Source organism: Merops nubicus, unplaced genomic scaffold, assembly GCF_000691845.1.
Source record: "Merops nubicus isolate BGI_N331 unplaced genomic scaffold, ASM69184v1 scaffold19060, whole genome shotgun sequence".
Lineage (NCBI taxonomy): Eukaryota > Metazoa > Chordata > Aves > Coraciiformes > Meropidae > Merops > Merops nubicus.
In genome coordinates this window covers 35253-48608 of record NW_008581083.1, presented here as the reverse complement: position 1 = coordinate 48608, position 13356 = coordinate 35253, and the positions used below count along the sequence as shown (strand labels likewise).

The following is a 13356-nucleotide window of genomic DNA, read 5'->3' as shown; positions in this document are numbered from 1 at the left end:
TCCCACCCAAACCGTTCTATGGTCTTTTCCTAAGGGAGACCTCTCCCACTGCCTGCACCCCTCTACATGCACGTTGGCACAGGAGTTCAACAAACCCAGGGAATTGTCCTGGTGAGGTGACGCTGATCTCAGAGACACTGCCAGGCAGCAGCCTCTGCTTCTAGAGCAAACACTGAATGTCTTCTCTGCTAGAAGAATGGCCACGTGCGCAGAAGTTGGAGCTCCCTTCCCCACCCCGCAGCCCACACTCCGGGGAGACAATTGCAGGGGTTGAAATAAACACGTCAACTCACTCATCCGTATCCTTTTTGCTCTCCTCAATGAATGCAATAGACTCGGATCTAAGGCGGTTAGTCACTTCGTACGTACGCAGGGTGACTCCAAAAATATCCTCGTGGTACCGGCTGTCATCCTGGAAGAGAGGGTGGGAGAGGGACAGCGAGGGGAAAAAAAAGGGGGGTTGACAAAGAGCTGGCGTTGCTGTGGCACCAGCAAGCTCTCATGGGGTGGGGAGGTGCCAAATACACAGCAAACGTTCTGGGACCTGTCACAGGAGCTGGTGGGACAGGCAGGGCAGAGGGGCAGGGACAGCAGGGAGGTGAAACGACCTTGCCAAGGTGAGTGGCAGAGCTGCTTGGTGCATTAGACCTCCTCAGCTGCCAGCAGCCCAGGGACTGCCTGGCCACCACAGGGGACGAGTAGCCCGAGGCCAGCCCGTGTACAAACCAGCTAGAAACGTGTCTCTGGGTTCCCTCAGCTCCTGGATGGAGTGTGGGGACACGATTCAGGAGAGGGAGACCACAGGCACTGGGCTGAGCTATCCTCATGGGCAGAAGCAGAGCTGGTCGAGCATCCATCCTTGGGTCTGTGTCCCAAACTGAGCTCATTTATGCTTCAGCTGCAATGTGTTTGCCCAGGGGCATCACCCAGCCAGCCACACAGGCTGAAATGTGGGGAGGGGGACCCACAAACCACCCTGTTGAACTGCTGCAGTGGTGGAGGGACAGCAGGGACTCAGCCCTGCCTGGGCTACGAAGGGTGTCCGGAAGATCTGGTGCCAGCACTCAGCAGGAGCCCATCGTGGGCTGGGGGGGCTGCAGAGCTCCTGCAAACCCAGGTGACTTCCAGCTCACACCCCAAGCTCTGGAAGGTCACTGTCATGACCTCGCCTGGGTGCAGGCAGCGTGGGTGGGGGCAACGTTGCCCCCCAGCACCCATCTCCTCGGCGCCGCCCGTTCTGCAGGAGGAGGCAGCAGGTGCAGCGCCCGTGGCAGCAGCTCTGGTGGTGTCTGGTGACGTCTCGTGGTGTCTGGTGGTGTGGATGCCACTCACCCGCAGCTTGCTGATGAAGGCACCGGCCTCCTCCGCCGAGAGCTGGCCCTGCTGCCTCACGATGCACTGGATGGTCTTGAGAACGTCCCCGGCCATGGTGACGTCCCCGCAGACGTAGATGTGGCCTCCCTGCTCCTTCAGAGCTTTGAACACCGTCTGGGCCAGCTGCTCCTGTAACACGTCCTGCACGTATTTCTGAAGGAGGAGGAGGTGGGAGGAGGTGACATCAGCTACAGCTTCTCAGCCCTTTTCACCTCCACACTCTGGCCACCTCTTTAGGGGACCATGACTGCACCTCACAGTACCCACAATGGTAGAAAAGGTGGGAAAGCAGCAAAGCATCATTTTTCTCTTGCATTTTCACACCTTTACCATGTATCTCATTGCCCGGTGGTCTCTGGTGGTGGTGGAGATTTGCATTGGCTTTGGGCGACCCCACTGGGTGAGATCCCACCTGCCTGGGAGGACATCCCTTTTCCTTCCTCACCTGCTCCTGCCTGGTGAGGACGGCTGCAGCCTCCCAGGGTGAAGCACGAGCAATGTGGGCACACGTTCAGGCTGGCACAGGGGTGGGGATGTGCCCTGGGAGTGGTGCAGGACTGTGCACTTCCCAATGCTGCCCCTCAAATCCTGGGTTCAGTTTTGGGCCCCTCACTTCCAGAAGGACCTTGAGAGGATGGAGCATGGCCAGAGAAGGGCAACGAAGGTGCTGGGGAATGGTCTAGAGCCCAAGTGTGGTGAGGAGCAGCTGAGGGAGCTGGGGGTGCTGAGCCTGGAGCAAAGGAGGCTCAGGGGAGACCTTCTGGCTCTGCACAGCTCCTGACAGGAGCCTGGAGCCAGGTGGGGGTCGGGCTCTGCTCCCAAGGAACAAGCGATAGGACAAGAGGAAACGGCCTCAAGTTGCCCCAGGGGAAGTGTAGGTTGGACTTGAGGAAGAGGTTCTTGACTGAAAGGGTTGGGGAGGCCTGTACCAGGCTGCCCAGGGCAGTGGTGGAGTCCCCATCCTTGGAGGGGTTCCCAAGCTGTGGAGATGTGGTGCTGAGGGACACGAGTCAGTGGGGACCTGGCAGTGATGGAGAATGGCTGGACTCGACTGAAAGGTCTCTTCCAGCCCAAGCAATTCTATGAGTCTATGGTTTATGCAGCCAGAGCACCTCAGAGGGCATGAGCTGCTGTGGCTGTGCCAAGGAACCACCACCTCTAAGTCATGTCTACTGGCCACGACCACCCCGGGCTGCACACCAGGACTGGAGCAGTGCCCCCCACACACCTTTGGTTTGTCCGGCTCCCGGGAGTAGGCTGTGTACAGCTCTCTGAAGACACCTTGGGATTTGGCAAAGAGAGTCTCCTCTTTGTAAATGTGGTCGATCCTGGACTGCCGGCAGCCGAATACCAGGACCATGGGACAAGGCTTGAGACCTGAGGAGGAGATGAGGAAGCACTTAGCCCAGGGACCACCAATACCTGCTTTCTGCAGGCCACCACCCTCCACATCTACCAGCAGCCCCAGCATCCTGCACAAGACTGCCAGGAACCTTCCCTGGCCAAACTGGGAAGGAGGAAAAGCCAGGAAGGAGCAGGTCACACACTGCCTGAACCAGTGCATGGCCTGGGATCACACAGCAAGGGTGCTTGGGCCAGGTTTTGGGGAGAAGTTCAACTTCTTTTTTCCTAAATGGTCTAAATAATCAGTGAAAAAAAGTGTATTTTACATAGATTTACATTAAATGGCTTTTAAAACCCAACGCCAGCACTCTGGTACTGCCATAAAAACCTTGTGGGGTTTTACAGGAAGATTCCCACAGTTTCTTTTGGGGGGTGGGTTGACCTCCAAGCCTGCACTTGGGTCAGACTCTGCTTCCAGAAGCCCTTTGCCTCTTCTGGGGCATCCAGCAGGAGTCGGGTCCCCATGCCGTTCCACCAGCCCAGGGTTCCCCAGCACTGCTGGAGATGAGAACCAGGAGGCCCAAGGGCCGACCCACCTTTGTGCCGGACGTCGAAGAGCCGCTGCTGCCAGAAGCTGCGGAAAGGGGCGATGCCGGTGCCGGGCCCGATGAGGATACAGGGCACCCGGGGGTCCTGGGGCAGGTGGAACCCGGGCGCCCTGCACGCATCGAAGACACCAGTTAAACCCAGTTCAGCTCCCTCGCCTCTGCCCACAGCGAGCTGAGACACCACCCCGAGAGGGAGGGGTAGAAAACGAGCTGAAATCCCAGAAAGTGACGTTTTAGTGCAGGACTGCATCCAAGAGAGACCTGTTTGCTCACAAACCCAGTCCTGTTTTCCCCACACCCTCAAGGCTTTGCCAAGAAGAACTGAGGGCAAAGAGGTCCACCTGCAAGGGGCTCACCCCATCTTTTTCACCCTGTGGGGACCACTTACCCTCTTACAAAACAGGGCACTACTTCATCGGTCTGTATCCGATTGAGCCAAGAGGAGCAGACTCCGTGGTGGATTGGTCCTTCTCCATCTAGGAAGGGAGGGAGAGAGGTCAATGCTTGACACTCCAGCCAACTGCTCCAGGTGCTTGTCTTTCTGGAGCGTTCCCTGCTACTTCCTATGGACACCAGAAACTTCAGGATCTCTGCATCCATCCCCCACAAACTTGGCAGAAGTTTGGCACTCGAGTCGCTTGGTGGAGCCACCCAAGTTCCTGCTTGTGTAAGGAGGTCAGACCAGATGTCCTCTAGAGGTCCCTTCCAGCCTCAAAAATTCTAGGATTCCAAGTTCACCCAGGACTCAGTCCTGTGATGGTTGGAACTCCACAATACTTAGGAAGCATCCAGCTTCTCTTTGGTACTTTCTGGGAGAAACAGCATCATGCTGTGGTGCTTCCAGACAGAAGCCTTCCCTGGCAGACCCAGATGAGTGGTCAGTGTCTTCCCCCATGTCCTGCCTGCTGCTGAGGTGATGGGGGTGTGACCATCACTTACACCACGACCAGGAGTGCTTGGAGACGTCAGTACTTGCACAGGTACAGAAGTTTGGCTAGCTGTGGAAATGTGGACTTTGGTCTGGGCAAACAAATGATCCTACATGGGGCTTGGAGACACCGTGGCTGGTCTGTTGCTGGTACCTGACCCAGATCTGGCTGAAATCTGGGTGCCCTTGGGTGGGTGGCCATCTTCCATAAAATGGGACAGCAGTGTCACAGGTTGAAGGAATCTAGTCACTGCAGCAGACAGAAAGGCTTTAAAGTAACGTCTCTTTGCCAAAGACCTGGTGGTGTTGCCCATGGGCTAAAGCTTTCCCCATGCCCGTGTCACCTGCTGACCCCTGCATGAGCATGGTACCTCTCGTGCGATAGGAGACCACGGCCACAGTGAGGTGGACCTCGCCTGGGTACATCTCCGGGGAGGAGCTGATGGAGTAGTAGCGTGGCTGGAGGAGGGGGAGCTGTGTGAGCAGCAGTGTGGAGGGCATCTGCACCGAGGGGAACTCCTCCAGCACCTCCACGATGGTGGGGTTCTTAGACCACTTCCATTCCTCGTACTCCTTGAAAGAGCAAGAGGAGGAGGAGAGAGCTGCAGCATCAGCCTTTTCCAGGCCAGGTCCCTCTGCTGGTAGCCCACTGAGCCTATGGCAAAGCTGGAGTGGGTGGCAGTGAAGACAGGCGAGAGGAGCCCTGTTGTCATGGGTAGAGACTCAGCCTAACCATGGTGTGGGATGAAGATGCCCTGGGGTTGTGGCTGTCCCCAGGGATTGGGGTCTGAGGCTTTACCTTGCTAAGGACCTGCAGACGTTTCTTCTCCTTGTCACTGGTGGCCAACAGAGCAAACTGCTGCAGCAGCAGGGGGGTGGGAGGGGTGGTGATGTCCAAATAGTACTTAAAAGCTTGGAAGATGGTGCATGGTGGGAGACGGTTCTCATCTGTCCAGTTACTGATGACACCTGCCAGGAGGGAATTCAGCACAACCGTGGGATCAGTTGAGTGTAAGAGCCAAGATGGACATGTCCTTGCTTTCATTCCCCCTTATCAGCTCTGAGACACTGAATGATGAAGAGCTGGAAAGAAGAGCCAATGAGATACCCTTATGCTACAAGAGAGATGCTGCACAACGAGCACGCCTTTGAGTCTGATACTCCACGACCTTCAGCCTCGGTCACTCGGATTTAATACCGTTTTCCATCTCCTGTGACACTGTGCATGGCACTTGGGTATCAGACTTACCCCTGAAATACAGTGTTGGGATGGGCCATCAAGATTCCTTAACTCTTCTTTCCATTCCTAGACATTGCTCTTTCCATGAGGGGAGAATATGAACACCTTTAATTTTTCTGAAGACCAAGGAAATATCTTCTCCCCAGGGCCCTGCTCACCTTTCAAACCCTTGCTCTACACCACAAATGCAGATGAGCAATGGCTCTGGCCAGAGGAAGGTTGAAGGAGCTGCTCCCAATCCAGGTAAATGCACCAGTGAGTTGGGAAATGATTTCTCCTGGGGGCCACCTACCTCCCTGAGGAGCTACAAGGGATAGGTGAGGAAGATGGAAGTCACCTCTACATAGGAGTGCCCCTGCTTACCTAGAGCTGTGCTCCTCTCCTCCAGGAGTTCCACCTTCACCAGCTGGTTGGCCGGAGGGGCATCTTCAAGCCTGTCAATCAGGGCATTGACCAAGTCCTCGTGGTTCCCTGGAAACACACCCAAGTGGTCCCCGGGCAGGTACTTCAGCTCCTGGTGCCCGTCGGTGTGGAGGCGCAGGAAAATCGTCAGGCGGCTGTGGGGAGAGGATCAAAAGCAAGATGAGTTTTGGGGGAGCCCTTCAGGGAGTTGCTGAGCTCGGGTCTTGAGACCCACTGGGTGTGCCGGGCAGTGGTGGCATGTCCAAGCCCTGATGCCCTGCTGAGCAGGTCCCCAAGGTCACAGCAGGGAGACAGGATGCTGCAGCACCCGCCCTCCCCACCACTGACTCACCCACGGGGACTTTTCAAAAGGGAAAAAACAGTTTAACCTCTTGCCTCAGCAATTTCCCCCTTTCTCTGCACCCACCCTGCCACGCCACAGGCACGGCCACCCAGCTTCTTGTCCTTGCAGGCCAATTTGGGTAGCAGCAGAGACTTCACCGTGACTCAGGCTGAGAACACCCCTCACTGGGTTCACGTGCCTTCCAGCCTTGGCCATAATTTGTACAAAAGTGGCACCCGTGGGATGTTCCAGGGTCAAGAGATGTTTTCAGCACTGTGTGCACGGATCCTTGGGTGCACCAGGGTGGGTTCAGCTCCCAGGACAGCTGCGTCTCCTACCTGGACTTTGGGCTCTGCAGGTTCTGGCGTGTGATGAGCCGAGCTGCATAGACACGTTTTTTGTGGATGCTGTACAGCCCTGCAGAGGAGAAGAGTCAATGAACCAACACAGCAGAGCATGGCCAAGGCTGCTGGCCTCTCCAGGGCTGCTGGATGGCCTTGAGGGTCCAACCCCCTAGACCAGGGCTGGCTGACACCCACTGCAACGAGCTGGCCTTGTCGTGGGCTCAGCCACCCTCCTACCCCCCATCTCCTGCAAAGCTTCAGTGAGCCTCGGGGAGCAGAAACCCCTGGGGGGAACCAAAGCTGCGTCCCTTTTGTTGGGGACACAGGAGGACTTTGAAACCACCCTCAGGAGGCGTGGGGACATGCCCTCGCATGCAGGTGTGCCCCTCTTGCCGCAGGTACCACCTGGCTGGGAGCAAAATGCCTGAATTTGGGAAGAGCCAAGCCAGAGGGGCAGAGCATCAGCTGCAGGAGCCGTGCTGAGGGGCCAGGTGTCGGTAGGCTGGACCTGCCGCGGCCCCGCAACGCCCGGCCGAGCGGCATTTGGCCGCAGCAAGCTTGGAGAGCTCCCAGGTTTCCAGCTCTTTGCTTCAAAAAACAGGGTCAGGAGGAGGGAGATCGGATCATATCCCAACATCTCTGTTAACAGGTACAGACAGGGAGCAGCCAGAGGGACCTGAGACCATCACGAGCTGCTCCTTGGGTGCGTGATGGTGGAGAAAGGCAAGACTGAAACACTGGGAATTTAACACAGAATAAATAAGGAGGTTCAGCCCTTTTGCCCCGACTTGAGCCTGTGATGTCTTCCCCTCCAGCTGCCCCGCACCCAAAGCCCTCTGGGTTGACCCTGACTTTGCACCTTGGGTGAGCTCTGGGGCCTCAGCCACGTAGGTCAGGCGAAACTTGCTCCTCTTCCAGCTCCGGTCGTTGCTGATGAGGGAGTTGTTTGCCTTCTCAATGTTGACGTCGTCCCCCACGCAGAACACGTCACACGCTGCCTGCAGCACACACCAGGCTCTCAGGCACCTCCCCACTGCCCCTGGGCTTTCTGACCAAGCCCCACGACCCCCCCTTATCCCATCCCACCACAGCTAACACATGGAGAAGGAGCACCCAACGGCGTATGTCTTGTGGTGCCCTCCTTCCCCAGGGTTAAAGCAGAACTTCACCACAGTGCTCACCCTTTGGCAGTCAGCACAAACCAGAGTGCTAGCTCCACCAAGATGTGGAGAACCTCTTTATTGTGGGTCAGGGTGATAGTCGGGTGTCCTGGTGCAAGGAAGAGAGGCTGGGGTTTGATCCAGCTTCAACCCGCAGCATGGCTCTGTCCCCATGTCCTTCTCCCCCCTGTTCCTCCCCACAGCATGAGGACAGCAGGTTACCTTGAAGACCTTCTTGGCCCAGGTCCTGAAGGATTCCTCTTGGCCACAGAGCTCGTCCCCTTCTCCCATGCGGAGGATCCGCTCTCCACCCAGCTCCTCCAGGAGAGTGTCCACTGCCCGGGCGAAGGCGCAGAAGTGGGGATAAGCACGGGAGCCCAGCCCAAACACAGAGAACCTGCAGAGAGGGGGCACAGCAGAGTTGTGGAGAGGGACCCCGGCCCGAACACGAAGAACCTGCAGAGAGGTGGCTACAGAGCTGGGAGGGACACTGATGTCTCCCTCTCCTGCAGCACCGCTGCCAACTCCACCTGAGGGGACGTGGAGGGACCTGCACGTTGCAAAAACGCCTCATGGTTTAGGTAAGGTAGGAGAAAGGGGCTCTGTGCAGCCCCAGCTCCTGCTCTGTCCCTTCTGCGGCAAGAAATTGCTGCCTCCCACCCCATCCTACCTACCTGACGTTAGCCAAGGGTCCTGTGCTTTCAAAGTTGTCCCTGGAGTCAGGGCCATCGCTCGAGGATTTCCTTGCATCCGAGTAAGAGGAGACGCTGTTGAAACGCACCTTGTAGCTCCTGTGAACAGCAACACCATCGAGTGTCAGCAGTGGTGACAAACGTGCTCATGGGTCCCACCGGGATGAGTGCTCAGAAGGGGCCAAACCAGAGCTCAGGGCTCAATATTCCATGAGCAGGCACCACAACTTGTGGCTAGAGCAATGGGCTCCCCCCTGGGGTTAAGCTACAGCAGACCCTATGTTGCATCCCCCCCCAGATGGACCTGATCTGCTCCATTGTGTCCTCCAGTCACCTCCCCAAGGGCTGACCCATATGTCGGCCACCACATTGTCCCCAATGCTGCAGAGCTGGCAGGACCTTTGGCTTTACCTGTCCTTCCCTGGCTGCACACAAGGTTGGGCATATGTCTGGATGGATATTCTGAAGGGTTTTTTTCATTCATAGGAAGGAGGAGGTGGGGAGGATGAAAGAGGGAGGGGAGTGGAGAGAAAAAAAAAAATACTCTGACAACAGCAGAAGTATTTCTGAATTGAACCATCTTTAAAAATTGCTCTGCACAAGAGTTTCTAAATATACTTGCCAGAGCAAGGCAGCAGTAGTGTGGGGATGAGTCACGACAGACCTCCTGCACCCGGCTTGCCACGCAGAGGAGACAGCCCCTGAGTGAAGTATCTGCCAGGGGGTCATAAAGCCCTGTGATCCACCTCTACTCCAGAGCCTCCTCCCTTCTGCCCACACCTCTCATGCTCTCCTGCTTCATTCCATCTGGATGGAGCCACTTCTTTCTCTGCTGTCCCTGGGCCACGTCCTCATCTGGGGCTGTGTGGTGAAGGGAAGGCAGCACAGCCCTCTAGTTTAGATGGGTATGAAGCCAAAATTCCCCAGTTGGGCGCTGGGACAAAGGTTGGGGCACCAGCAGCTTTTGCTGAAATGCTCCTTGTGGCAGGGGGTGACTGTTGAAGGGTGGGCTGCATCTGAACAGTGGGTCCCCAAACACAGAAGGATGATGAATGCCTCTGAAAACCCTTGGAGACCCTTGCTGAAAGGCACAAGGAACCAAATACACAAGAGCAAAACCTCTGGGCTGTGGTCAGAGAGCTACAGCCACAGTGCCCTGACACCAGGGGGGTCTCAGCCACCTTCAGCATCCTCTGGTGGACATGGGGCTGGGAGCCCACGGGGCGTATGGACAGGAGTTGTTTTCTCCAGCCCTTCCCTACAGATGCCAGGCTGACCCTGCTCCTCTCCCCCAGACAGTCTCCTGCTGGCAGCCTTTTCTCTTTGCAAAACTTTGTTTTTTTCATGCTTAAAGTCAGCATCTCTTCCCACCATCCAGAGCCATGACCTCTTGCCCTGTCCCGAGGGGGGCCATGGAGAGTAATTTATTCCCTTCACCTCTGCAGCCACCTTTTCTGTATGAAGTCTGCTGCCTTTCTGTCTCCTCTTCTTCAGCTAAAATAGCTCTCACCCTTCTGATCTGCCCTCACAGGCTGCTGTTTCCAGCACTCCGACCACCTTTGCTGTCAGGTACCCAAGCCACAGGCTGTCCTGGCTCTTAGAGACTCCTCCCAGTCCCTTCAATTACGTTTAGGGTTGACTGGGGCAGCCAGCACTGAGCTCAGGTGCATTTGTCCTCCTCGACCCTGCCCAGCTTGCCACTGGCACCTCCGTGTCCAACTCAACGTTGCACCACCAACAAAAAGTGAAGACCCTTAGGATGAAACCATGCACAGAATGCCCCTTCTCCATCCAGACACCTCCAGGGCAGCCTGAACATCTCGTTTTGTCAGCTGTCCCCATTAAGGCACAAGGCCATTAGAAACCTAATGGGTTTTCAGCTCAGGAGCCCTGCAGGAATCCAGCAGATGACTTGGCTGCACAGCAAGGAGATCACTTCGGGGCCACCGCGTTACCAGCAGTGGAGAGGGACCAACCTGTCCCTGCTGTGCCCGGTGGCATTTGTCACCTTTCAGGCAGAAGGGCAGGGGTTAAATCACACCATGCCACCAGCCAGCGCTAATTCTGCCTTAATTAAGCCTTTTATCAGCTAGGAGCATCGCTGAATTAACTGAGGAGAGACTCCAGAGCAGTGTCCCAGTTAAGTGAAATATATTGTACTTAACAGCTAAAATAAGAGGAAGCCCCAAGTGATTAACACTTCGCTGGCTGCCCTCACTCCCCAGCCTCTGGGACCTGCACCGAGATGCTCCAGGCTCATCTTGCAGCAATTTCCTTAAAAACTCAGATCCTGTCTCCAAGGTCCCAGTTCCAGACTCACTGGTACAAACCACAGTCAGGTTTTATGACTGTTCTTATTTTCCCTAGAAATGTTTTCACGTGATGCAAGGTTAGATTTGGTTCTCAAGCCCTCTCCCACCCACATCCACATAGCTGGGAAGTTCCTCCTACCTCCAAGTCGTGCTATTTTGGTGTCTCCTGGACAGCCCCACTTCTCAAATTCTATTATTTTGGGGGATTTCCTGGTTTTATGTTATTATTTTGTTCTCCATAGATGCCTGCATCTTACAGCTGGAGAGAGAAGCTTTAAACTGCCACCCAGGGAATTACAAGCTGGAACCCACAGGCATCCCTGGCTCAGTGCTTTTGTCCTGCCTGGGACATCCATCCACTCCATGCCCTGGTTCTCCAGGAAGGCCCCATCCCTTGGACCTTTATAAACCTGAAACCTGTGTGAGGATTTCATGCTCCCTTCAAAGAGGAGGAAAGCAGAGCAGCAGGATGTCCAGGCTGTCTGGGGTTGTGAGGGGGACAAGAGGGGTTTGGGAATGCCCTTACTTCCTCTCCTCCAGGTTGGAGTTGGGATTCTTCATCTCCATTAACGCACAGCCAAATTTCTACAAAGAAGAAAGAAAAAAAGGCCATGAGTTTTGCCAGTTTCTGCAGGAAATGGAGCCATAACCCAAGCCTGGGCTGGGGCACTGCTCTCTCCTTGCTGTAGCTCTCTGGGTGCAGGGGGCTGGATGAGGTGGTAGCTCCCCAGCCAAGGGGCTGGCACCTTCTGTGTGACACCAACATCAGGATGAATTTAGCAACAGATTAGTTACCTGTTTCACAGGAGGAATAAGTAGATATCCCTGGCACAGCACCAGGTATCACACAGCACCTGCTTTGGGACATTGCAGCTCAGGCTGAGCAAGAGGATGCTCTTCACCATCCCCACAGCCTCTCCCCTGCCCACCTCCCTGCTGCAGTCACCCATCCCTGTGCTCTGTCCTACCTCTCCGTTCTCAGGTGGGTCTCCATTGCCAAAGGTGCTTGTGACCACTAGGACCATGGTTTCATGTTCTAGGTGCACAATGTCATACTCATCCATGGACATCACCTGGGAGTGACAGAGATCACAGAAGCATAGAACGGTTTGGGTTGGAAGGGACTTTTCAAGGTCACTTAGTCCAACCCCCCCTGCAATGAGCAGGGACATCTTTACCAAGAGGCCTTTGATGGGAAGATCTGCCACCAACCACCCTCCTGGAATGGGAGCAGCATATCCTTGCTGGTTCCACACCAGTGCACTAGCAGAGATCTCCACACAGGGGAGCATGAGAACAAGAGCCTCAAGGGACATGGACAAACCATGGGGCTACCACCTGAGAGACAGCAGCTAGATGTGTGCTACAATGCCTGCAGGAGTATTCGCTGGAAATTAGCTGGAAAATTCCTGTGCAGGCTTCAGCTCAGACCCACAAAGTCCTGGCAGCTGCTGAGGACCCGTGGCAGCTGTGTGGAGTTGTGTGTTTGCCAACAGTCACGAATATCCTTGGGCCACCCAGATTTTCACAGAACCTTGCAGGGGCTGGGATCTTGTACAATACCTTGGCATCAAAAGCGTGCTTGAAGATTTCACACAGAGTCTTTGCATAGACCTGTGACTTCCCTGTCTCAGTGGCATACAGGATGGTCGCCTTGACCCTCTTGGCCATGGCCTGTCCCATCAGCTTGGCTGAGAACTTCACAGCTCTAGGAAGCAAGAATAAATCCCTGTGAGAGAGCTGGTTTCCTTGTCAATGCCTCCGGCCCAGACTATCCACACCACTTTATTTATTATTAAATGAACAGCCTGCCTTGAAAATGCCAACATAATTTTTTTGTTGTTATTTGCCAAACAGGGAAGCTGTGGAAGAGTCTGTCTGTCTGTCTTTGACTTGTCAGAGAGGAAGACTAGATGGAGGGGCTTGCAGACAGAGCTGAAGTACCTAAATGGGTATAGGGAGCAAAGTGCTAAACCAAGCGTGGAGGTGCTTCAGGGGACAGGGAAGCAGAATAATGAGGAGCAGCAGTCACTGAAAGCAGCGGTCAGATAACCCAAAATTAAAAGCTAGAGAGCAACCAGAGCCCAAGCTACAGGAGGAACAGCATCTTCTCCATCTCTTAATGTCTTTAAATCCTACTTGGCTGCCTTTGTGCAGGAGGTGTCTTTGCTGAGCAGGAGCTCCCGGGCTCCACACATCGCACACAAAGCCTTGGGACACTGAGAAGGTCAGAGGGGGCTGTCTGTAGTGACCTTGTAGACAAGGGAGGTTGTCATGGTCCAGCTCTGGGTTGCACAGCCCAGCGTGGCAAGTTCAGTTTAGGGCCATTCATCTTCACACCAACATTTCCTAAGTGCAAAATATCTTCACCTCTTCTAAAAGGACCATCATGCCTTTAAACTGGGGCACCAGGAAGGTGGGTCTGGAACCTGCTCTAGATGGACCTGCTTTAGCATGTGGGCTGGATGAGATGATCTCCAGAGGTCCCTTCCAACCCTCACCATGCTGGGGTTCTGGGATTTAGCCTGGTGTGTTACAATAGGGGAGGGGCAGTTTTGGGGGGGCTGAGGGAGCACAGAGCATCTCTGTGGCCTTCACAAGAACAAGGG

General features: G+C 55.2%; 1 protein-coding gene across 2 annotated transcripts in view; it reads right to left on the bottom strand.

Moving 5' to 3' along the window:
- Positions 1 to 289: 289 nt before the first annotated feature.
- NOS1 (nitric oxide synthase 1 (neuronal)) overlaps positions 290 to 13356 on the bottom strand; it is a 38174-nt gene continuing 25107 nt past the window's right edge. For both annotated transcript variants that reach the window (XM_008948699.1, XM_008948705.1), the window contains exons 13-27: positions 12311 to 12455; positions 11716 to 11820; positions 11274 to 11332; positions 8418 to 8534; positions 7966 to 8140; positions 7443 to 7581; positions 6578 to 6656; positions 5858 to 6051; positions 5054 to 5223; positions 4626 to 4827; positions 3715 to 3802; positions 3315 to 3436; positions 2603 to 2751; positions 1333 to 1527; positions 290 to 412 (exon numbers count right to left, since the gene is read on the bottom strand). In XM_008948699.1, coding sequence (XP_008946947.1) covers positions 290 to 412; positions 1333 to 1527; positions 2603 to 2751; positions 3315 to 3436; positions 3715 to 3802; positions 4626 to 4827; positions 5054 to 5223; positions 5858 to 6051; positions 6578 to 6656; positions 7443 to 7581; positions 7966 to 8140; positions 8418 to 8534; positions 11274 to 11332; positions 11716 to 11820; positions 12311 to 12455 — 2062 coding nt within the window. The remainder of the gene's footprint in view (positions 413 to 1332; positions 1528 to 2602; positions 2752 to 3314; positions 3437 to 3714; positions 3803 to 4625; positions 4828 to 5053; positions 5224 to 5857; positions 6052 to 6577; positions 6657 to 7442; positions 7582 to 7965; positions 8141 to 8417; positions 8535 to 11273; positions 11333 to 11715; positions 11821 to 12310; positions 12456 to 13356) is intronic.